Raw genomic sequence first — 23,069 nt, 5'->3', positions numbered from 1 at the left:
TGGCAGAAATTGGGGTTAGAGCAACACCCCACACTTTCTGCCCAGAACAACTGCCAATGGATATGTGACCTAAATCTAAACGGTCTTATTCTGAACAAATTAGAGGAACAAGAAATTATTGATAGGGACAAGTTCATGACCAAATGAAGGCTAAAGATCAAAGAAGGTAAACTGGGCAATTAGAATATTTACCAACAAAGTTTTTATTTCAAAATCCTTACCTTCTATCTTCAAATGAATACTAAGTAACTAAGGCAAAAGAGTGGTAAGGGGTAGGCAACAGGAGTAAAGTGACTTGTCCACGGTCATGCAGCTAAGAAGTGTCTGAGGCCAGACCTGACTCTCTCTCCACTTTCTATCCACCTACCTGCCCCTAATTTTAACATACAATTGAAAAGGTTTTGCACAAACTAATCCATGGTACAGCTGAGATCAGAAGGGAAACTGAGCAAAAAGCTTTGCAGCCAGCAAGTTTCTCTGATAAGGCCCAATTTTCAAGATACATAAGGAACTGCTTCCTGTTGATAAAAAGATAAGCAATCAAAGGATGTCAACCGTTTCTTGACCAGGAAAGAAAGCCAAGCTCCTGAGTCAGATGAAAATATGTTCTAACTTGCTAATAATCTGTTGTGTCTCTGTCACATCCGAGTCATTTTCTGTGACCTCAGGTGGGGTTTTCTTGGCAGAGATGCTGGAGCGGTTGGCCATTTCCTTGTCCAGCTCATTTGACAGATGAGGAACTGAGGCCAACAGGGTGAAGTGACTGACCCAGGATCACACAGCTAGGCAGTGCCTGAGGCCAAATTGGAGCTCAGGAAGATGAGTCTTCCTGACTTTGGACCCACTGCAGGGCCAGCTGGCTACCCCACTAATAATTAGAGATCAAACAACTCTGAGGCCTCCCCCACATTAAGCTGACTGGCAAAGCTGATGAAAAAGAGAAAATGGCAAATGTTGGAGGGGCTGTGGGACAACAGGCATGCTAATGCACTATTGGTGGAGCTGCAAATTGGCCCAGCCATCAGGGGAAGTGATTTGGAGGTCCGTCCCCCAAATTACTAGAGCATCTTTGCTCTTTGATACCACTACCAAGTCTCTACTGCAAAGGCATTTTTTAAAAAGAGGAAAAGGCCCTGTATGTATGTACCCAAACTATGTCTGACAACTCTGTGGTGGGGAAGAGCTGCAAACCAAGGGGGTAGCCATCAACTGGGGAACAGGTGAACGAGTAGTGCCATATGCCGGGGATGGCCTACCGCTGTGCAAAGAGAGATGATAAAAGGGATTGTTTCCGAAAAACCAAGACTGACTTATGCGAACAGATGTGAAGTGAAGTGAGGAGAACTAGGATACCAATAACACCATAAAGATAATCACTGAGGAAGGACCTGGGAACTCTGACCAACCCAGTGGCCAACCCCAATTCTCAAGTGATGCAGAGGAAGGGAGCAGAAGAGACAAGAAGAACCAAGGTGGAAGACTTAGGAGGCCTTGGCCTGACACCAATGGCCTAATGAGGAACCGTGTTGCCCACTTCTTCCCAAAGGGGTGAGGCTCCTCTAGAGAGCGGATGGATACCCGTTTGGGGAGGTGGCCAATGGGGGTTTTGCCTGACTATACCTGGACGATCCAAGATGCTATACTTCTTTCTTTCCATTTCAGTGGGCAGGGGGAGGAGAGAGGGAGGAAAATAAATGTTTTCTGCCTGATTAAAAGAAAAATGGCCACCAGAGCCCACTGATAATAATGAGTGTGTGCCAGCTCTACCCAACTGTGTGATTGACCCCACTAATGAAGAGAGCACAGTGAGTGCTCCTTCTTGTCCAAACAGGGAACCTAGAAACCTGCGCAAGGTGTTGCGCAAGGTGCACAAACCTGGCCACGGACGCTGTGAAATTCCCTAGAGGAGGAAGGCAAGCAAAAGCGACACCCTTTTGGATCATGTCTATTAGTTCCAGAGGTCCAGAGACCTTGGGGTCCAGCAAACCCTTCCCTTCCCATCCCCAGCTCCCACACTCCCCTCCAACCTCCAACATACCTGGGGCCCAGAGACAGGAGCAAAAGGGTTAGTGGTTCTTAAGCCTGGCTGGGCGTAAATCAAGGGCTGGGGGGCCACGAGAGGGACTGCTCCCAGTGGGGTCTGTACCTGTGAATCGAGAAGGACAAAACAGAACCCTGAAACAGCAGTGGTGAAAGGATGCACTTAACGGTTCTCCCAGCAAAATATATATGACATCCAGAACACCAGTGGCTCTTCTCCAACAAACTCTAGCCAATAGACATTTATGCAAGCCTTAAGAGGGAACGAAGCAAAGGAAGGCAATGGCAGCTGAGAAAATACAGTTTAGAAGCAGATCTCGAGGAGATAAGCCCATGGCCAGATCCCTTCCAAATCCCCCCCTCTGGCAACTGGTCTGGAGCTGAGAACCCCAAATCCAGAGGATTTAGCAGCTTAGAACCTCCAGTGTTCTCAACTATCAACTTGGGGAATAATGCTGGAGCCACTACCTTGAGGGCACAGACAGTTTCACTAAGGCAGCTAGCTAGAGTGCAAGGCCTGCTGAAGGCAGTAAGATCCAAGTGCAAATCTGGCCCCGGACACATGCTAGCTGCATGACCTAGGCTGATTCACTTTGCTGCCTGTCTGCCTCGGCTTCCCCATCTGTAAAAGAAAGACAAAAAGAGCACTTCCCTCCCAGGGTTGAGAGGAAAATTGTGAAGCACATTGGCAAACCTACAACCATTATTGTTTTTACAGCCCCAAGCTGTGCCCAGAGGGCCCAGAGGGACCTCTGGGGATTGCTGGAAAGAAAACAGTGGCTGGAGAAAAGGGAGGAAGCAGTGGTTCTCCCGCTGACTTCTGGGACCCCTCCCCGTCCACACCTCTGACAGAGCTGGTGGCCCTACTGCAGTTCAGAGTCCAAGAAGCAACCCAGAGTACAAAGGCAGGGGAGGAGGAGGAGCGAGGCCACCAAGTAGCAGAGAGACCCTGGAAAAGTGATGCCCTGGGTGGGCCAGCTGAATCAAGAACCCATCAGGTCTCTATCTGTGGGCCGGTTGATTGTCTGTCCCCAGAGTAGATCTCTTTAGAGTCCCAGGGTCCCCTCAGCCAGCTATTCTTAGCCAAAGCTCCCACGCAGCTCTGCCCAGGGGTCTTTTCCCACAGCCGGCCCACCCACTTTGTCTCCTCGTTTGCTTGCTGGACTGTGGTTTCTTCTCTCCTGATGCCATTTATTGCTTGAGCCCATTCCTAAAAATGAACAAAGCAGAGGGTTCTCCACGTCCAGCTGAGACCCTCAAGGGGCAGGAGGGGACCGAGGCTGGGCTGTTTGCTCTCTGCTCCCGAGACCCTGACACGGAACACAGGCCAATTTTCCAAGGGTCGGACTGAGAGTGGAAGCCACTGAGGCAATCGGCCTTTGTCCCTTTGTCCCGAGAGATCTGAGGCTTCTGCAGTGAATGGACTGGACCAAAGTCAGGCAACGCAAAGGGATTCCTTAGAGAAGTGAAGAAACCACTGTGTGAATTCCTCATAACTCACCTCCCTTGGAGTCTGGAGAGGCCTGCCTCCATCCCATACTGGCTAGTCTCCACCTCTAGGACTGGGGGGAGGGGGGAGGGGTCCTTGACCCCTTGATTCTCTACTGAGAATCTACTGCTGGGGCCAGGAAGGAAGGGGTTTGGCTCTACTTCATTTGCACTCAGGCTAGCTAGCGGGCTTCTTACCATGCCATATACAGGCAGCGGATGTGGGTTCACTGGATGGGATACAGGGACAGGCACCTGGAACAATGACAAAAAAAGGTTGTGATATTACATAGGGTTCCCTTGGTCAGTGCTAACGAGGCTAGAGGAAATGAAAAGGGAGAGGGATGAGATGGGGCCTGGAACTGTGAAGACCCAACTCTCTGAGCCTTCGAAAACCCAGGGGGCCTAAGAGGCCCAAGAGGAAGGCTGATACCACCACAGGAGCACAGCAGAGAGCCCTGAAGCCTGCCCTTGGCATAAGAGTCAAAGATGATTCCAGATGGGGAAATCCTCCAGAAGGAGAGAGTGAGGCTGTAAGAACTGTAGGCAGAGACTCAAAGAGAAACAGTGGCTTTTCCATGTGGAGCCCTGGAAGAAATGAAGCCTAACTTGGGGGAAGAGCTTCGACAAACAGAACAGACTCCCCCAAACTGGAATGAGACAAACCAAAACCATTGACTCCATGGACCAGGGAGGGCAGCTAGCTGACGTAAAAAAGAGCCAATCTGGAAAACCGCTCAAGGAGAGATCGTTTAAGAACCATTAGACTTTGGGGCAGCCACTCTAAAGAACACCACATGACAAGAAATCGTAAAAGAAAACTGTCCAGATCTCTTAGAACCAGAGAGCAAAGTGGAAGAATTCATTGATCCACTCTCCAAAGAAAAAGGCCCCAAAAGGGATGGCGTAGCCCAGATCAGAGCTCGTATATCAAAGAGAAAATACTGGAAGCACTGAGAAAGAAGCAGTTCAGAAGCCAAGGAATCACGCACGATCACCCTAAACTTGGTAGGTTCTAAGGGAAATAAGAGAAGATCCCGGAATAGGATATTGCAGAAGACAAAGCATGTGGACTTACAGCTAAGAATAACCTTGCTGCAAAGCTGAATATAACCCTGCAGGGGAAAAACAGACTTGTAATGGAATAGAGGACTTGCAGTCACTTGGCTAGACCTGAGCAAGAACTCTGAAATACAAACCCAAGAGTCCAGAGAAATCTAGAAAGTTAGATTTAGTTGAGCCACTGGAAGGGACCGTATGATGACGTAGTGCTGCCATGCTGGGAGGAAGAAAAGAAACGTCTCTTCAGAACTTTAAGGTCATCAGAGGGCTTTGAGGGGATGAAATAAGCAAAATGGTGGATCTGGGGACAGGGGAGATTGGTTTTGTTCTGAGAGTTGGAAGAGAAGAGTGAAAAAGGAGGAAGAAGGGGTCGAACTTGCTATTCTTCATCATTGGGTGAGAATACAGAAACATGGAAGAAAGGATGAAAGAGTAAGCATCAAATAAGCCTCACTCTTCTCTAAAATGGCTGAAGGAAGGTCATTTACACACACACACAGTTTGGGGTAGAAACACAAGATTGCTTGCATTCCACCTCCTCAGATACAGCGTGCAATCTGGCGTGGTAGCTTGTCAAGCTCTTTGGGAATATCCTGTCAGCCATCCAACAGCCTCCCAGCTTTGTGCCTTCTGCAAATTCACTAAGTTCATAATACAAGTGGGAAATGTCAGAGTGCCCAGCTGGCGTCCACCCACTAATGGTCACTCAATCGATTCTACAGCAGCCACTTAAGTGTTCTCTCGTCTAACACTGGACAGTCTCTCATGTCATCCTTGGGAGAAAGATGGGGGGGGGGGGAGCTACAGTATGATGTCAATGGAAAAGGAAAGCAAATTGAAAAACCGCCTCTCCCAACCCACGTATCCTTCCCAGCCATTCTCCCAACCCACACCCTGGTGCATGGGACGAAACTCCACCAAAATGCCAACCCCAAGGTCCAGTGCTTGTGCAGGGAGCAGCTGTTCCCTACCATATGTGGAACAGGAGAGATGGTGGCAGGACTCCACGTGGTCGCTGTGCTTGTCTTCACCTGCCAGTTCATTCCCCCCGTCATTTTCTTCTCAGAGGGCTGATTCCACTGTATGTCAGATCTAAAATGAGACGCATAGATGAGCCTTTCCATGAAGCAACCCCCAATATGATGAGGAAATGGGCCAGTTGTCAAACAACTGTTGCATGCTGGGCCTGAGTAAAGTGCAAAACATAGATGCCAAAAAACATTCACGCACACGCTCACCCCTGCATTAAAAAATGTCATCAAATGTAAAGGGAGCTACAAGCTAAGTAAGTCCAAAGGGTAGGGGGCAACCCCCACATCCCACAAGGCTCAGTTTAGAAACCATCTACCTGTTGGAAAGTACCAACCCCACCTCCCTCTTTAGAGTCCTTGGGCCACATCTCTCTTTGGCCCCCACTGTCCCCCTACCGTGTAGTTACTTCTCTGCCTTCTCTAGTAGGTCCTACTTCCAACCAAAAGAATGTCAATTCCTCAAGGTCAGGGGCTGTTTTGGTCTTGGCATCCCCAGGCCTTAGAACAGGGCCTTTCCCAGAGTCCCCTGCACCGGGCTGCTAGCTCTGAACCTAGAAGATGGTCTCTGGTTGCCACTCCATCTATACCGTCCAGCTGCCCAAAGCCAGCCTTGGAGGGAGGTGAAGCCTCCTGGTGTGAGAGCAGCTCATCTAGCCCATAACTAGGGGAACATTAGGCCTTTCTTTCTTCCAGCAAGGCAGGACCTGTTGGGGTTTGGGTTCTGCTGGCAAAGCCTAGGAAGCACGAGGCTTGCTTCTCTCCAAAGGGCCTGCGATTCCTCATACAGATTTAGTCGAGGGGAGGGAGCCCAGAGCCAGGCAGGAGAGACAAATAACTAAGTTCCAACTGGGCCTGCTCTATAAGGCACTATGATCGCTAGATCCAATCCAGCCTTCACAACAGCCTCGTAGTGGCCGTTTTTACCAATATTGGTAGGGCCAGACTTCTTCCACAGCTCAGAGCTTCAGAGCTGACAGTTCTGAGTCAGGCCCACAGCAGGCATCCCCTAGCTGCTATGTGGCCCAGGGAGAGTCACTGAGCCGCCATCATTGGGGGATAGCATGATCAAGAGAAGATGCCGTGCCACTGGAGTGGAGGCATACTCCTTTGGGGGTGATATCTAGTACTTGATCGTGGGATAGCCCAGGCTACTCTGCTGGGTGCAGGCCAAACTGACTGGCGTGATTAGGTTTGGTCTAAGGACATGTGTTTGTGACACAGGAACCACAAGAGAGAGAACAGTGCTTATTGGGACACTGTCTCCCCTCCTCTGGGCTGACTTGCCTTTAAGCCTTTTGGTCATTCGTGTAGTCTGGGAAGCTCAAGGAGCTGCCCTGCTCAGGCAGGAAGGTGGCTGGAGGATGATGGAAGAGGGGGAGCTGGGATACCAGAGGACCATGCAGTGATGGGGCAGGACAGGTTGAGGCTGGGCTGGGCTGAGCAGAAGAACCAAATTGCAGAACCCTGGGCTGCTCAGTCTTGGCCAAGGGAGCAAGGAACATGCCGGTGTTGTTTGGCTATACTACAGTGGCAAATGATCATGGAAGCGAGACCACATTACTGCTGAATGATGCCATTTGGGCCAATGGATGGAAGAACAGGGAGCGCTTGTGGCCAGGACCACAGGGAGAGAGTGGCTTGGGAGGTGGCTTCCTCTGGGTTTCACGTCGTGCCCTCCAGCCTTTGAGGTCTCTTTCAGCTCTTATCGCTGGTCTTCAGCTACTGAAGCACCCATTGCTTTTGGGGGAGATGTCAGAAACTCTCAGCCTCCCTCCCACAGTCAGTGCCAACTTTCCATGTTACTCCATTCTTGGGCCCCTGGGGAGGCAGCCCTGCTCATGGCGGGTCTTAGGCCCAAGGAGAGGACTTCCACCACGCCATTCTGGGACTGAACTTGTAACAGGGTCTGAGTTCCTTTCCCTCCAACTCTTTAACTACTTCATAGCTGCCCTTTGGCACAAAAAGGACTTACTTTTGGGGGCTCATTCCAAAGTCCAGATCTGTTTTAACAGAACAAAAGAAAATACATCACTTTTCTTGAAAGCGCAGCCAGAGCGGAGGGGGCATCCAGGTGTCTCAGGGCACTGATTGAGAGCCAGGCCTTGAGACAGGGCATCCTAGGGTCAAACCCGGTCTTGGACACTTCTTAGGTGTGTTATCCTGGGCAGGTCACTTCTTAACCCCTCTCGCCTAGCCCTTACCACCCTTCTGCCTCGGAACCCATATGTGGTATTCTAAGAAGGAAGGGAAGGGTTAAAAAAAAACAAACAAAAGAAAAGGGTGTAGAGTGCTGAGCCTGGAGTTGGGAAGACCCGAGTTCAAGTCCAGCCTCCAATTCTTCATAGATATGGGACCCCGGGCAAATCACTTTCCCTCTGCCTGCCTCGGTTTCCTCCTCTATAAATGGGGATCATAAGAGTTCCTCCCTCCCAGGGTTGTCGTGAGAATCAGATGAGCTATTCAGAAAGTGCTTTGCAGAGCACCTGGCACCTAGTCTGGGGAGGGTTAAAGTCAGCGATGGAATGGGGATCAAGACAAGCACTTACTTCCCATGAGGTTGGCAAGGGAAGAGTCCAGGTCGTTCACCAGGACCGTCCCTCTCTGCTGGCTGCCTGGGATCTCGTGGTGCTCCTGAGCAGTCAAAGCTGACAGTGGGGCTGGGATCTCATCTAAGCCAGACCTGCAAGGCAGAAGGGATGACTGTGCTGAAGCCCCAGGGCCAGGGCACTTCTTCCCAGCAAGGAGGGGAGCTGTGGACCCATTGTCACTGTCTGCTTCTTTGGTTTTTACTGTAAAAGGCAAAAAGGGTTTCAGGTTGGCAATTTTGTTCAACCGAATCCACCTTTTAAAATGAATTTTGTTTCAAGTGGGCAACAGTTCAAGACTTGGGTTCAAATCCAGACTGTTATTCATTAGGAAACCACAGGTGTGGACCATGTATGGCCTATCTGGTCCAGATGAGAGCCGTGCCTCAGCTTAGTGGCAATACTTTTTCTCTCTTTGCTACAAAGGCCAATGGCTCCCTGGAGAACAGATATTTGAAAGCAAAGGCACCGTGAAAACCAAAGAAGCAACCAGATCTTTGAAGAAGGCAATAAAAGGGAACTAATGAGCTGAAAGGAAGACAATCGCCCCTTGCAGGCCTCTACATTATCCCTAGGGAATCCGCAGGTCACCCTCTTATGGGAGAGAAATGCCACCACCAGGCCAGTGCAGGGGCCCCGGGAGGGACCCACGGATTAGGCTAGGGAAGGTGCTCCCCACTCCTGGGGGCTGTCCCATGGCACCATGATCTGACCTATGTAGGCAGCTAACAGCTAACCATTACTCTGTGGGTTTAGGCTGGAAGCTCCTTGAGGGCAAGGACTATCTTTTGCCTCTTTTGGTATTCCTTGAGGGAATTATTAAGAGCAGGAGGGGCTCTACTGCTCACCAGGGGCAGGATGCCCAAGCCTCGAGAGAAGCAGCAGAGCCCAGAGGTTAGAGAGCTGCTGCTACTGAGACCAGGAGGACAAGCCTGGCTCTGGCCCACTCTAGACCCTGCTGCTCATCCAAGAAGCTGGCTTCCTGGGCCCAAGCAAACCCCTTCTCCTGGTGTGCCCATCTCAGCCTACAGCAGCAGAGCAGCAGGTCCTGACCTGTTTAGAGGGAATGGCAGCCAAGAAAGCAATCTGGGGAGGCTAGTCTCTAGTCCTGGACCATGAGGAGCCAGGCAGCCCGCTCTGTACCCAAGGGGAGGCCCACCCCTCCTCCTTGGCCCCCAGGACATGGACAGTGCCACTCTGCAGCCCAGAGGGGATAGGCCACGTGTGGCTCAAACTCACCCAGTCCCAGAGTGGCAGGAGCGACCTATCCAAAGAACATGTGAGAGAAAACAGAGAATGTGTCCAGATCAACAAGAAATGCCATTTTCAGTCATTACAGGGAAAGCAGAGAAAAGAATCCATTTTCCTTTCAGTTCTGAGCCCACTGCAAACCCAACATCTGTGACAAGTAGGGAGAGGCCTGAGGGGCGTTGTACTGCTGAGACTAGTCCAATCCCTCACCACTGCCCATGAGGTCCGGTCTGTGGGAGTCTTCCCTGGCTTTTCAGAAAGCACCCTACTCGCCGTGTACTCTTCGAGCACACCAGCACTCTCTCTGGATCCTACAGTCCAGCTCGTTTGGCCATTCCCCAATGTATTGGATGGGCACATCAAGAGAGCTGCCATCAACATTTGGGTGCAGATGGGTCTTCCACCCTCTCCTTTGATCTCTCTGGGCTCCAGAACCAGTCATGGGATTGCTGGGTCAGGGCCTCGGTCCAAACTGGTTTCCAGAACGTCTGGAGCAGCTCATAGCTCCGTCCACATTTGTCTCAAGGAAAACAACTTAACCGTTTTCACGATCACCAGGCCCCGTCTGGACCAAGCTCCTCATTGGTGCCTGGATTCCTCCAAGCAGGGGAGAAAATCTGGGCTCCGCACTTCCCCGGAGCAGTGGTTACATGAGCCTGGGCACTCTGTCTGTGGGGCAGGGCTGCTTGCCTTCTACTGCTTAGCAGACAGACTGTCACTGACTGCTGTGACTGGAGCCATCCATCACCAGTGGCTGACCAACTGGTGGTGAGCTCTCAGGACTCAGGGAGGCTGAGTCACCAAGTCTAGGCCACCCTGGAAGCCTTGCCCATTTGGTAAGGCACCCACCCCAGCTGGCATTCCGCTGGCATTGGTGGTCAACATCTGAGATGCGTCTCCAGACCACGAAGAACAAAGCATGCCTCCATTAGCCTGTGCTCAAGGCTGCTCCTCCGGGCGGTCTTGGCAGACCCTTCTGGCCAAGCATACCTCCCCCGCCCACCCCCCTTGGAGGCAAAAGTCCCCAGGGTTTGTACCTGCTGGCAGCTGTCTACATCAACTACATCAGAGACCACCCACTGGGGGCCAAAGGCCAAATAGGGTTACGCCAAAGAATGGGAGGCAGTTACCATTTGTAGCTCCGTACTCGTACTCGGAGTCGAGTGACTTGCTTCCAAAAACAGAGTCAAAATCCACGGGAACTTCCAAAGGGGCAGAACTGGGAAGAGGCGACAGATGAAAGTCTAGGAAGGAAGGGAGTCGCACGAAGGCACGGTTAAGTGGGAAAGGGGCAACTACAATCTCCAAGTTTCCGACAAGAAATGATGGCCATACAGGCACAGACAAGGATCAAGAAAGAAAGGAAGCAAAGGCAGTCTCTGAAAAATCAGAAGCCATGCCGTGCATTCAACTTTGAAATGGGCCCTCACTCAAAGCTGGCTTGCTCTTCTTTTACAAATGGTTCTAATGAACAGACTGAATCATCATGTGACTTGTTTGTCCCACTCTAAAAGCCCCCACATGCCACGACAGACCCTGAAAGGTGTTGCTGCTCAGCAGAGAGGGCCAGCCTACTCTCTCCAGATTTGGTTGTAGAGGTTGCCCTTTAAAAACAGTCAAGGTGGGAACCCTGAGCTCCCAGCATGATGACAGTTCCTGCAGATCTGGCCTCAGCATCCTACCTGGGGCCCAAACTCACCTGCCCCCCAGGTTTGGCTTGGTAGAGTCCCCATGGCAGTCGTAGTAGCACTCTGGGGAGTCAAGATGAAGGCAGACTCCAGCCCAAAGAGGTCGTCAGAGGTGCTGGCCAAACTGGGGGGCAGAAAAAGAGAGAGGGAGCTGTCAGGGGCCTCGAACCACCTGGAAATGCCCTGCTGGGGAAGGCTCATTGCACAAACTGGCCCTGGGAGGCAACATCTGCTGAGCCAGGCTCAACAAATTCACAAGGGATGAGGGCTCTTGTCACCACCCAGAAGGGAATCTCTCCCAGCTGCTGTTATCTGCTATCTGCAGGGGAAAGGAGGCATCAACAAGGCAAGAGGTCCACTGGGGCCTACACTCAGTCCCAGAGAGGCATTCAAGTGTCTCTCTGGAATTAGATACTACAACAAAACCTTGTTTTAAAAGGGACAAAGATTTTAAAACCAAGCAAGAGTTAGAAAAAAATCACAAAATGTAAAATCAATAATTTTGATTACATTAAATTAAAAAGGTTTTGCACAAACAAAACCAATGCAACCAAAATTAGAAGAAAAGCAACAAATTGAGGGGAAAGTTTTATAACAAAAACCTCTGATAAAGGCCTAATTACTCAAACACATAAGGAACTAAGTCAATTGTACAAAAAATCAAGCCATTCCCCAATTGATAAATGGGCAAGGGACATGAATAGGCAATTCTCAGAGAAAGAAATCAAAAGTATTAATAAGCACATGAAAGAGTGCTCTAAATCTCTTATAATCAGAGAGATGCAAATCAAAACAACTCTGAGGTATCACCTCACACCTAGCATATTGGCTAACATGACAGCAAAGGAAAGTAATGAATGCTGGAGGGGATGTGGCAAAGTCGGACATTGATGCATTGCTGGTGGAGTTGTGAATTGGTCCAACCATTCTGGAGGGTAATTTGGAACTATGCCCAAAGGGCGATAAAAGACTGCCCTTTGATCCAGCCATAGCACTGCTGGATTTTTACCCCAAAGAGATGATGAGGAAAAAGACTTGCACAAGAATATTCATATCTTCCCTCTTCGTGGTGGCAAAAAATTGGAAAATGAGGGGATGCCCTTCAATTGGGGAATGACTGAAGAAATTGTGGTATCTGTTGGTGATGGAATACTATTGTACTCAAAGGAATAATAAAGTGGAGGAATTCTATGGGGACTGGAACAACCTCCAGGAATTGATACAGAGTGAGAAGAGCAGAGCCAGGAGAACATTGTACACAGAAACTGATACACTGATCAAATATCATGGACTTCTCCATTAGTGTTAAGGCAGTTTTCCTGAACAACCTGGAAGGATCTATGAGAAAGACCACTCTCCACATCCAGAGGAAGAACTGTGGGAGCAGAAACCCAGAAGAGAAACACCTGCTTGATTACGTGGGTTGAGGGGGATAGGATTGGGGATGGAGACTCTAAAGATCACCCACCCTGCTGCAATTACCAATAATAGGGAAATGGGTCTTGATCAATGACACATGTAAAACCCAGGGGGATTGCTTGTCGGCTCCTGGGAGGGAGGAGAGGGAAAGAACATAACTTGTAACCATGGACAAATATTCGCTCACTTTAGCAGCCACTTCCTCTGTCTCCACTTGGGAGGCATGCCCCCCACCTACCCCAGAAATCTGCCAAAGTCGAAGCCTGCCATTTCTCCTCTTGGAACTTCTGCCTGAGGTTGGGGGTGGGGTAGGGGGTTTAAAAAGGAGCCACAGTGCTCCCACTAGGTAGTCCTCTCCCACTTGCCTTTTCCTTCTGCCGCTCCACAGTCTTTGCAGATGGCAACCTCACCGTGGGCAGGTGAGCCTTGGCTCACCCATTCCACCGGCCACAGTTAGGCCAGCTGCTGGTCTGTGCTCATTCTCTGCCAAGGTTCCAGCCCAAGGCAGGGCAGAGAGCAGGAAGGCCTGCTGCCGAGTCACCAAGACCTGGGACAGCCAACTAGCCAACTAGCAGCCATTAAAGGCCACCTGTGAGGCAGGCCCTGCACCGAATCCTGTTTTCCAGGAACTCCCAGACTGCTGGATCTAGGCACTGTGTCTAGGCTCCAGGTGGGAGTTGCCAGGTCAAATAATAGAGAAATATTTGTCCTTCAGAATGCAGCCAGCTCTGCACTGGGCGGAGCTTAAGGACAGCTGGATGGTTCAGCAGATGGCGAGCCAGGCCTGGAGCTGGGTGACCCCACTTCCTAGCCCTGGCCCTTCTGTCTTACAACCTACTTAGCACTGATTCTGAGGCAGGTGACAGTTTCCAAACCAAGCGCCAAGCAAAGCCAGCAAAGCCCATCTCACCTGGTGGAAGGAGGCAGTGAGGGCCCAAAAAGGTTGATAACACTGGAAGTGGTCACATTGGGAGGGTCTAAGAGGCTTGGCGACTCAGATGTTGTGGCAGAGTCGGAGACAACTGGAATTTCCTTTAACCATTTCTCCTAGAAAACAAGGCCAGTGTGGCTGAGCCAACAGGCATTGGCACAGGCTGAAGACCTGCCCCAGTGCTACTGGGTCTGGAGTTTGGAGAGGCCTCATTGCAGAGGTTCAGAACCCACAGACACGTCAACTAGAATATTCCAGTTTCTTAGAGCAGTTTCTCTATTTGACCTGACCAACTCCCACCAGCCCCTTCTGGCCTTGCCATCCTAGAGAACTCCAAGTGGCTCCGATTCCTGCCCCTCCTCCCCATCCAACCTATTCAGGCTGTTGGCCATTGGGGAGTGCCTGCATTAGCAGCCCCATTTGGCTCCCAGGACTCAGAGAGAGCAACCACAGAGCTGGCATTTGGAAAGGAGCTCTTGGACTTCCAGGCCATTTCCAACTCCTTGGAAGCCTACCTCAGGATGGCAGAGGGGGAGAATGGTCCCCCGAAGAGCGATTGGGTTAGAATAAGACTTGGTCCCTTCCTGGCCTCCAGAAAAGGAAGTGAGGACTGGCTGGCTTTTGAATGTGGAACCAGGAAGATCTCCACTGAATGGCAGACACAGTCGCCCAAAGGCCCCAAAGCCCTGGCACAGCCCGAGCCCAGAACCAATCAGCATGGGGCAGGCAAGTCTCTGCCTGGAGCCCAGCCTACCTTCCTGGTGTGTAACTTGACTAGGTCTTCATCCAATGGATATTTTTTCTGTTTCTCCACAACCTGGCTGATGGCCTTCCCGGTGCTGGCAAGTGTGGACATGGCAGTGGGCAGATGGCTTATTCTGTAACTCAAGGGATCAGGAGGAACGTTTTACTCTGAACACAAGGCCATTCCAGGCTCTGTTGCTCACCAGCATGGGCAACCTAAGGCCAGGCACCAGTGACTTGGCCTGCCCCCTCCCACACCAGCCCCAATCTCTAGCCCAGCAATGATGAGGACCGCAAAATAAAGAGATGACATCTCAGAGGAAACCTGCCTTGGGCGCTGCTGGCCACCCAAAGCACCAAGTCTGGGCTGCGCTTGGATGCCTTGGGACAGTACTTTTTGGTGGTGTTCTAAAGGGCAGGGAAGGATCCGAGTCACCCATGCCATCCTTTTTCTTTCCTTTGCTGGTCAGTGTCTCTGAGGTTCTCCCCTCTCATCCTTCTTTGGGGGGGCATTCTATGCTACCCAATTGCCATCCACAGGTCCGACCACCACCTTCCCTTGCTTTGGAGGCTCCTCAGTGCCGGGGGAAAGCCAGAGGATGAAGAAGGAAGCTGGCAAGTCTTGGGCTTGGTGCCTTTTCACCCAAAAGCCATCTAGCTTGCAGATGGGCCACAGCAGAAGAGCCCAGTGGTCTGGAACCGATGAGAGTCCCAGAATTCACAAGGTCCATGCCCAGCCTATCCTACTCCCTAAGTTCAGAGAATTCGAACCTCTGGGACTTAGTACTTACAAGGGACCGATGTGGTCCATTCTGGGGCGTTCTGACCAACCAAAAGTCCCTTGGAAGCCCTCTCTTCAACCTGGTGAGGCCCAGGAACCTCCCCACCTGCCCTGCCCTGCCCCCTCACTGCTCCCAAGGGTTCCCAAGGCAAGGACACTTGGTGGGGGGTAGGTGACTGCTTTGGAAGAAATGACATGGGGCTGCTGGCTGCACAGAAGAGTAGATGGAGCCCCTTCCTCATCTCCCCTCCCCTGAGCTCCAGGCCCAGCTCATCAGGTTCCAGGAGGGCTCCAGGTCCCACCCAGGTCCCTGACCAACCCTGTGATCTCTGGCAAAAGTTCCATCTTTCCTGTTATGGGCAACATGGTCCCTGCAGGCCATTCCACCACATAGAGGGCTCTACAGGGTGCAAAACGAAATTACAACCCAGCAAGGCAGGCAGCCCATTTTATAGATGGGCACACAGGACCACCAAGAGATTATGTGGCTTGGCAAGGGGTGAGCAGCTGGTAACCCAGGTCATTGTGCCTCTCTCTCTGACCCTCCAGCTACAACCACAAACTACTTCTGAGGACAGGCACAAGTAGCTGTGGCCACTTTTACTGAAGAAGGTGCCCATGGCAAAGAGATTCCCCCCAAATGAGCCCTGCAGTCAGTGGAAAGGAGAGGGAGCAGCCATGATGGACACCCAAAGCTGGCTCACCAGCTCTTCGATGGGTTTCCATCCCTGCTGTGGTAATTGTAGAGAGAAGTGAGAAAAGAGGGATGGAGAAAAAGAAAAGAGGGAAAACAGAGATAAAGGAGAGAAGAGAGAGATTGAGAGACAGAGAGGGAGAGGGGAGGGAGAAGCAGAGACAGAGGAGAGAAAAGAGACAGAAAGAGAGGAGAGGAGAGAAGAGAGAGAGGGAGGAAGAAGGGAGAAAAAAGAGAGAGACAGAGAGGAGAGAGACAGACACACAGAAAGGGGAGGGAAGGGAGAGGGAGGAGAGAAAAGAGACAAAGAAAGGAGAGAGGACAGAAGAGAGAGATGGAGAGCAACAGAAAGGGAGAGACAGAGATAGAGAGGAGAGAAGAAAGACAGGCAAAAAGAATGAGAGAAAGACTCAAGGGCCTGAGGAGAGGAAGAGACAAGGGCCTGGGGGTCTATAGTAGTGGGGGTCCCAAGAAATAGACTGGGGAAAGGGGTGAGGGTTGTGGAGTGGGTTGGGAGCATGAAACTGAAAGCTTGTTGGGGATGCTGAGAAAGGAAGGGACCCAGCGATCTGTGAGGGGATACAGAGAGCGACAGACAGGACAGGAAAGAGTGAGAAATGGGGAGAGAGGCAGGGACAGAGAGGGAAAAGAAGGAAGAAGGGGATGGAGTGATAGAGGAAGAGGAGACAGAAAGAAAGAGGAAGAAGAACAGCGGGCATGAAGCAGTTAGCGAGAGATGGAGAGGAAGAGGGAAGGGAAGAAAAAAGGCATCTGGGGTCCTGCAAGTGGGGAGGGAGAGATGACAAGACAGAGAAAAAAGAAGAGACAGAGAGAAGGGAAGAGGTTCAGAGGGGGTCGAGAGGGTCAGAGACAGAGGGAAGGACAGAGAAGGGGGGGAGATCGGAAGGATGTCTGAGGAGGGAGGAGAGAGAGGAAGGGACAGAGAAAGGGTAGAGGCGAGAGATCTAGGGTCTTGTGAGCAAGGAGGCAGGGATAGGGAGGAGGAGAGAAAGAAGGATGTCTGGGGGACTGAGAGGTGGTGAGACACATGGGAGGAGACAGAGAAAGGCCTATGGGAATGCGTTTGGAGCCTGGAGAGAAACAGAGACATGTGGAAAGAGAGACCCAGAAAGAAAAAAAGAATGAGAAAGGGGAGAGAGAAAAGGGATCAGGGATTCTATGGGTAGGGAGAGAGACACTGGGAAAGAGAAAGTGGGGGAAGGAGAGAAAGAGAGAGAGACAGACAGAGATCAGGAAGAGAGAAAGGTGGGGAGACAGAGAATCTAAGGGTTCCAGAGAGAGGGACAGAAAGAGACAGAGTGGAGTGGAGGGTTCTGTGTCACTGCTGTAAGGGAGATGCTTTTAAGCTCCAAAACTTCTAGAAGCTGCTCTCTGTGGCATGAGTGCCTCAACTGGCTCCTCATGGACTACATATTCCCTCCTGACAGGAAATAGGAGCTCGCTCCAACAGCCAGGATCAAGGAAAGATTCACCCACTTCCTCCTCGCTCAGTCAGGAGAAGGGACTTGGCACTGATTGTCCAAGCTTTGACTTGGTTCCCGAGTACGAAGGTGTCTGGGCAATATATCACTTTGGGAAGTGTTGATTCAAGGCAAGAGGGGGCCTGGGTGACCCTGGAAAGAGCTGTCCCTTCTCTTCCCTCCCTTCTGGGCCTGGGGTACTTGGTGAGAAAAGGTAAGTTGAGGCAGGCACATAGCCACTTACCTATAAGCAGCCAAGAGCTCCTTGGTCTTGCGGCCTTCCAAGGAAGCCATGTGTTGTTCTAGTGCCTCAAACAGGCTGCTCGGGGCCTAGAGGGAGAGACCTGAGAACTCACCACAGCGGGGCCACTGGGAAAGACAAAGCCCCACCCATCCTTCTCCGCATGGCCGGGAAGACACCCTGGAAGGGGTCTGTCTCCCCAGGGCCCTAGCAGATGCTCCCCTACCCACCTGCCCTGTGTAGCCAAGCATGCTCTGCATACGCCAGGGAGTTGGACTGGCAGGACTGATGAGGCCCCACAGACAACAAGGGTCAGAGCTGTCCTCTCACTAAAGGCTGACCTGTTCATTAATAATCATCGCCCCCAGGGGCAGCCAGGAGGCTCAGTGGATAGAGATCCAGGCCCAGGGACAGGAGGTCTTGGGTCCCAATCTGGTCCTGGCCACTGCCTAGCTATGTGACTGTGGGCAAGTCACTTAACCCCATCACCTAGGCCTTGGCACCAATACTTTGAATCAATTCGAAAGCCGTAGCTATAGGTTTCGATAATAACAAATGATAATTGCCCTGATAGCCATTGGGTACATTATGATGTGAATTGAATAACGGTAACAAGTGACAGAGCAGCTGAAGATTTGCAAGCTGCTTTACAGTCTCAATCTCATGAGCCTCACACCAACCCTGGGAAGGGATTATTACATTATTACAGATTAGGAAACTGAGGCAGGGAGAGGCCACACAGCTAAGAAATGTCTCTGGCCAGATTTGAATTTGGGACTTTCTGCCCTCATACATAGCTAACCAAGAAGCAGCTTTGGTAACACGAGCATCAGAAATCCCACCTCTGACCCCCAATGGCTGAGTGACCTGGGACAAGGCACAAGCGGTGCTAGCAGAGGGCCTTTCCTCACTGGGAGTTCTGTGTACTAATGGAGAGACTGAAAAGGAGACCGACTGACAAGCATGAGCCCTAAGAGTGCCCATTCATCTACCATCCTTGGGCCTGAAGGAAATTCACCAGAATCACAGCCCTGCCCGGCCTGCACGAACTCATGTCACTCTGGGCCGCTGCACAAAGCAAGTGACGAAATCGAGCACTGCCATCTAGATGTCAGGGGGTACCTGGGCTAAATCCATGCCAAGCAAAGGCCACTGACCTGCGTGAGATCTGGAATATCGGCCTGATCGATCCCCACTTGCTGGATTTGTGAGGGAGGCAAGAGAAAAGATGGATTGTGACCCACTGGAGGAGGCTTGGCCCCAGGACTCCTCCCTTTTGTCCCCCAAACCCAGCACCCTCCGAAGCAGTCCAAAGAGGGTTTCCGATGCAAAAGGCAGCCCGCTTCACTCCTCAGCCCTCCTCGCTACCGTGGGGTTCAAATACAAACTTCTCTCTTTGGGGATTCGCAGGCCTCCGTGCCCCATGCTTCCCCATCGGGCTCATGCTGGTGGGCTGCTGCCTACCTTTGACCTCCTCCCATCTCCTACAACTTGCCCCTCCTAAAGTCTGCATTTTACAGTCCCTAGCTCCTTTCAAGACTCAGCTTCACCAAAAGGCCTTTCCCACCTCCCCTCACCATCATCGCTGCCCTCCTGAGGCACTCGGTATTTGGGGTGAAGTGTGCAGCTTCCCTGAGTGGACTCAGGTAAGAGTGCGGATTTGGGTTCCTGACCCCTGATGCCCAGACCCTGGTGGAGGAGAACTGTAGAATCGGGTCACTGTCCCAGTAAGACTCCTCTAGTGGGCCAAAGTTAAGGCTGGCTAGAATTCAGCGCCTGTGTTGACATCAAGGGTCCACAGGGCAACTGGGCCCTCCAAGCAAGCAGGCTTGGATTCTCGGGGGGAGACGAGGGTGAAGCTCAGGGAGGAAGTGCTGCCACAGGATCCTGTTGTGGCAAAGATCATGGGCACGACCCTTGACAGAAACCGATCGAGCCTCCAACTGGCCACTCCCCTGCTGCCAGGCTTGGCCACTCAGCTATGTACGACCCACTTCCTTTTTTGTCTCTCTGGGCAGGGGAGGACATGATGTGGAAGTGAAGGGGATATACAAGTCTCAGTCTGACATGATTTTTCTAAAAGCAAGGAATTCAACAGTGAATGTTGGGAGTGGGCCAATGCCAATGACTGGCATGTATGAGCTCATCTGCCCCCCCCCCCGTGACCACCCCCTAGGAGCGGGCACCACAAAGGTTTAGAAACAGAAATTGAGGCCATGGAGCAGGGCTGGCAGGGATTGGAGAGGGGGCTGCCCAGAGTTGGCCAGCCAGTAAGGGTCTAGGAGGGATCTGAATCCAAGCCTCACGGCCGCCAGCTATGGAAACAGGAACAGAGAGCATGGTGAAGGGCTCTCACCACATTACCTCGGCAACTTTCAAGAACTCTGACAATTTGGCCATTCTTCCCAGGAACTTCTTGTAACTCTCCAGGCCTTCTTTGCACTGGTTCTTCTTCATGTCAAAGTACTTTTCTGAAACAAAGAGACAAAAGCCCCCTCATCCCCAGCCCTGGCAGCCAGGAAGAAGAGTCCTGGGAAAACCCCAGGCACGGGCTGAGGCGAAGGGTCATGCCTGAGGTGTCCTTCCCTTGCACGGAGCTTCCTCAAGGGAATCTCCTGCCCCCATCCCAGAGGGCCATTTCTGCCTTGCCATTGTCCCTGGCCCACCTCGCCTCACACCCCTGGTTAGACAGGAAGCTGCACAAAGAAAGCCAAACATGATTCTTTGGAGGCCAAACAGGCCTAGATGGGCACAGAGACATCCTCTGGAGCCATAGGCCTTTTCCTGAGCAGCTCCCAAGGCCCTGAAGTGATCGAGCTGAAGGAGCAGGCGGGCATCTAGGGCAGGGCTGGGAGCTGCCTCACAATCTGGCCCTCTGGCCATCATGCCTCTATTGCCTACAATTGACTGATTGCTGAAAACACAGAAAAACTAGCCTGGACAACCCAAGAGTAAGTCTGGACCCGGGGTCCAATCACCAAGGGATGAGCAATTTCGCTCAGTACCTAAAAAAAGGAAGAGCTGGATCTGATCCTTGGAAGGCCGGCTTCAGGCCTTGCCTCCTGTCTGCTGGGGAGCCCCTGAGAATGGGCATGAGTGTGTCAGTGTGACCAAGTCATGCCTCGGGGCTTGGCAAAGCTCCCTTCTGTCCATGAGCAAAGGCCTTGGCAACCTCTGGGGAGTTTGGCTTCCACCAACCGAGGGGGAATGGCCTTGAAGCAAAGGGATCCAATGGGAGCTTGAGGAATTCTAAAAGCAACTGCCTCCCTCCCTTCCTCCCTTCCTCCCTCCGACCTGACCCTGCTGGACAGGAGCAACATACCAAGCAGGTTGATAATCCCTTCATTGTAGGCCGCGAACAGCCTGATGGAATCCTTAAAGAGGTGCATGAAGGCTGAGCTGATGACACCGTTTGTGAGTTCGTTGGGGTGTGCCTGTAGAGATGGGGGGAGTCTATGGGCAGGAGGGGACTGACCAGAGCTTCCTCCCCTCATCTCCATTTGCAAACAGAAGACCCTCTGGGTCAGATCCCGCCCACTGCCCATCCGTGGGGAGAGATGGGCCCACTGGGGAATGGGAGTGGGGCTCACATAGGGTCAGGACAGTTCTTTGGGAGAGGAACATGGAATTGGGCAAAGCGAGTGGCCATGATGTCCACTGTGTGCCCCAGAGATTCCATTACTTGGCCTGGAACCCTAAGGAGGCCACCGACCAAAAGAAATGCACCCACAAAAACATAGCAGCACTTTTGGGGGTAGCCAAAAACTGGGAGCGAAGTGTATGTCTATTGTTGGAGGAGTGGCTAGGTCTAGCTACACACACTGTAAGAAGTGAAATGGATGATGAATCCAGAGCAGCCTGGAAAGAGTGATGTGGAGGAAAATCAACAGGGCCCATGGGACAGCATACACAAGAATTATAACCATGGGAGGGCCAAAAAAAACTCCACACACCATGCAACGAGCCCGCGTGAATGTCAGGAAATTAGGAAGAAGACTGTGGAACTGGGCACATTGTCCAATTCTTTCACCAGATCAATGTTACGCCGACTTCCTTTTCTTCTTCTTAAAAAAAAAGGCAGTGGGGGCAGCTAGGTCAATAAGCTTGGAGCTGGGAGCACTTGGGTTCAAATCGGGCCTCAGACACCTCCTAGCCACAAACTGCCCAGCCCTCACCACTCTTCTGCCTTAGAACCAATATACACTGGTGATTCCAAGATGAAAGGTTCGAGGGTTTTGCAAAAAATGTCTCCATTCTATGGGCTGGCAAGGTGGGGATCTCACAGGGAGAAACTGAGGTGAGGTGAAAGCAAAGGAAAGCGATTCAAAGGTATTTTGAAAAAGAAAATTCTCACGTCAAAATCCAGCAGAACGTCGAGCTGGTTCTGGATAACTGGAAGGGTTTTTAAGAGCTTGTCAGTACCCATGGTCCTCATGACTCCATCAGACCTGCAAAGACAAATCATAGCCACGTGTGTACACCAGCCCTGAGCACACTTACTGCTCCGAAGGGCAGATGCTCTCCTGGTCAGGCTGCAAGGTCTCAGCGTTTTGGCAGGGAGACATTTGCCGCCATGGAGGCTGGCATGCCACCCACCATGGGGTTGTACCCCGCAGCTGAGACGGCCTCTCAGAAGGGAGCATCAAGCACATGGAAGGGCATCTGGCCTGAAGCCAGAAGGTCCCCACAGGTCCCACTGAAGCCCAAATGCCAGAGGAGAGCTGCACAGAAGAAATCCCTGTTGCCTCTTGGAAACTGACGATGCTCTGGGAAAACTATGATATGGCAAGACCCAGCCACATGGCTCCATTTTCTTTTTTAAACCCTAAAAATGCTTACTGACCCCCTCTTCATTTTGGTGAAGTCAACAGCTACCAGTCTGTAGGAAAGGGCTTTCTCGTTCAAGTATCTGCTGTAGCGCCGGATGAAGGTAGACATGTCGTAACCTGACAACAGAGACAACTGGGTTATTACTGCCAGTCAGTCCCATTTCTGCTTCTTGTACGCTAAAGACAAGTTCTATGCCGTCGTCCAGTCCTTGACCCAAACGGCCAAGCCCGGAGCTGGCAATCAGGTAGGGCTGAGCAGGCTGGAATAACTCTCAGACAAAGGCCCCCTTGGAAAGCCTCGCAAAGCCTTGAGATCTTCCTGGGGCCACAGGAGCTGAGAGGCCAAAAGCCCCAGGGGCTCCTGGAGGCCATCTCGGAGTCATGCAGGATGACACCTGAGCCACTCAGCCCCAGCAAGCCACCGTGACAGGATGATGGGCCCCAAGCTGCCCTTTCCTTTTGCAGAGAAGGTGATGGAGACTCGTCAGAGGTCTGTGCCCTCCTGGCCCTTGGGTCACGATTCTGTCACTCTACCCCACTGGCAGATTCACGGATGGGTGAGATTGGACATCATCCTGTGGCAATGATGAGGGCTATAAGCTCTAGGAAAGGAGCTGGGTTTGCCCTGGCCTCAGGGATGTCCCCAGCAACTTGAGAGCCAAGAGGAGCCTTTCTTTTTCCAACTGTCCCATCACTTATTTGGAAAATGAGAACTCTTCAAGAACCAAACATGGTGCACTCTCTTCTCAAAAGTAAAACCGGTATTTCGAGACAGACAAATGTGCTTCAGACATGAGCCTCAGA

General features: G+C 51.6%; 1 protein-coding gene across 5 annotated transcripts in view; it reads right to left on the bottom strand.

The window, feature by feature from the left end:
* The window catches only part of VBP1 (VHL binding protein 1), a 50,496-nt gene that overhangs the window by 23,754 nt on the left and 3,673 nt on the right, over nucleotides 1-23,069 (bottom strand). For 4 of the 5 annotated variants that reach the window (XM_056808860.1, XM_056808859.1, XM_056808858.1 and 1 more), the window contains exons 4-19: nucleotides 22,280-22,382; nucleotides 21,791-21,884; nucleotides 20,759-20,870; nucleotides 19,801-19,907; nucleotides 18,594-18,635; nucleotides 17,440-17,525; nucleotides 14,250-14,373; nucleotides 13,475-13,611; nucleotides 11,157-11,269; nucleotides 10,588-10,701; nucleotides 9,446-9,470; nucleotides 8,168-8,301; nucleotides 7,594-7,621; nucleotides 5,562-5,682; nucleotides 3,727-3,783; nucleotides 2,039-2,146 (exon numbers count right to left, since the gene is read on the bottom strand). In XM_056808860.1, the coding sequence (XP_056664838.1) occupies nucleotides 2,039-2,146; nucleotides 3,727-3,783; nucleotides 5,562-5,682; nucleotides 7,594-7,621; nucleotides 8,168-8,301; nucleotides 9,446-9,470; nucleotides 10,588-10,701; nucleotides 11,157-11,269; nucleotides 13,475-13,611; nucleotides 14,250-14,373; nucleotides 17,440-17,525; nucleotides 18,594-18,635; nucleotides 19,801-19,907; nucleotides 20,759-20,870; nucleotides 21,791-21,884; nucleotides 22,280-22,382 (1,505 nt within the window). Of the gene's footprint in view, nucleotides 1-2,038; nucleotides 2,147-2,508; nucleotides 2,620-3,726; nucleotides 3,784-5,561; nucleotides 5,683-7,593; nucleotides 7,622-8,167; nucleotides 8,302-9,445; nucleotides 9,471-10,587; nucleotides 10,702-11,156; nucleotides 11,270-13,474; nucleotides 13,612-14,249; nucleotides 14,374-17,439; nucleotides 17,526-18,593; nucleotides 18,636-19,800; nucleotides 19,908-20,758; nucleotides 20,871-21,790; nucleotides 21,885-22,279; nucleotides 22,383-23,069 lie in introns of those variants that run through there. The other variant, XM_056808861.1, reaches the window with a different exon arrangement.

The sequence above is a fragment of the Monodelphis domestica genome, chromosome X (genome assembly GCF_027887165.1).
Source record: "Monodelphis domestica isolate mMonDom1 chromosome X, mMonDom1.pri, whole genome shotgun sequence".
Classification (NCBI taxonomy): domain Eukaryota; kingdom Metazoa; phylum Chordata; class Mammalia; order Didelphimorphia; family Didelphidae; genus Monodelphis; species Monodelphis domestica.
The sequence above is the reverse complement of the archived record's forward strand: the minus strand, read 5'-3'. Positions and strand labels throughout refer to the sequence as shown.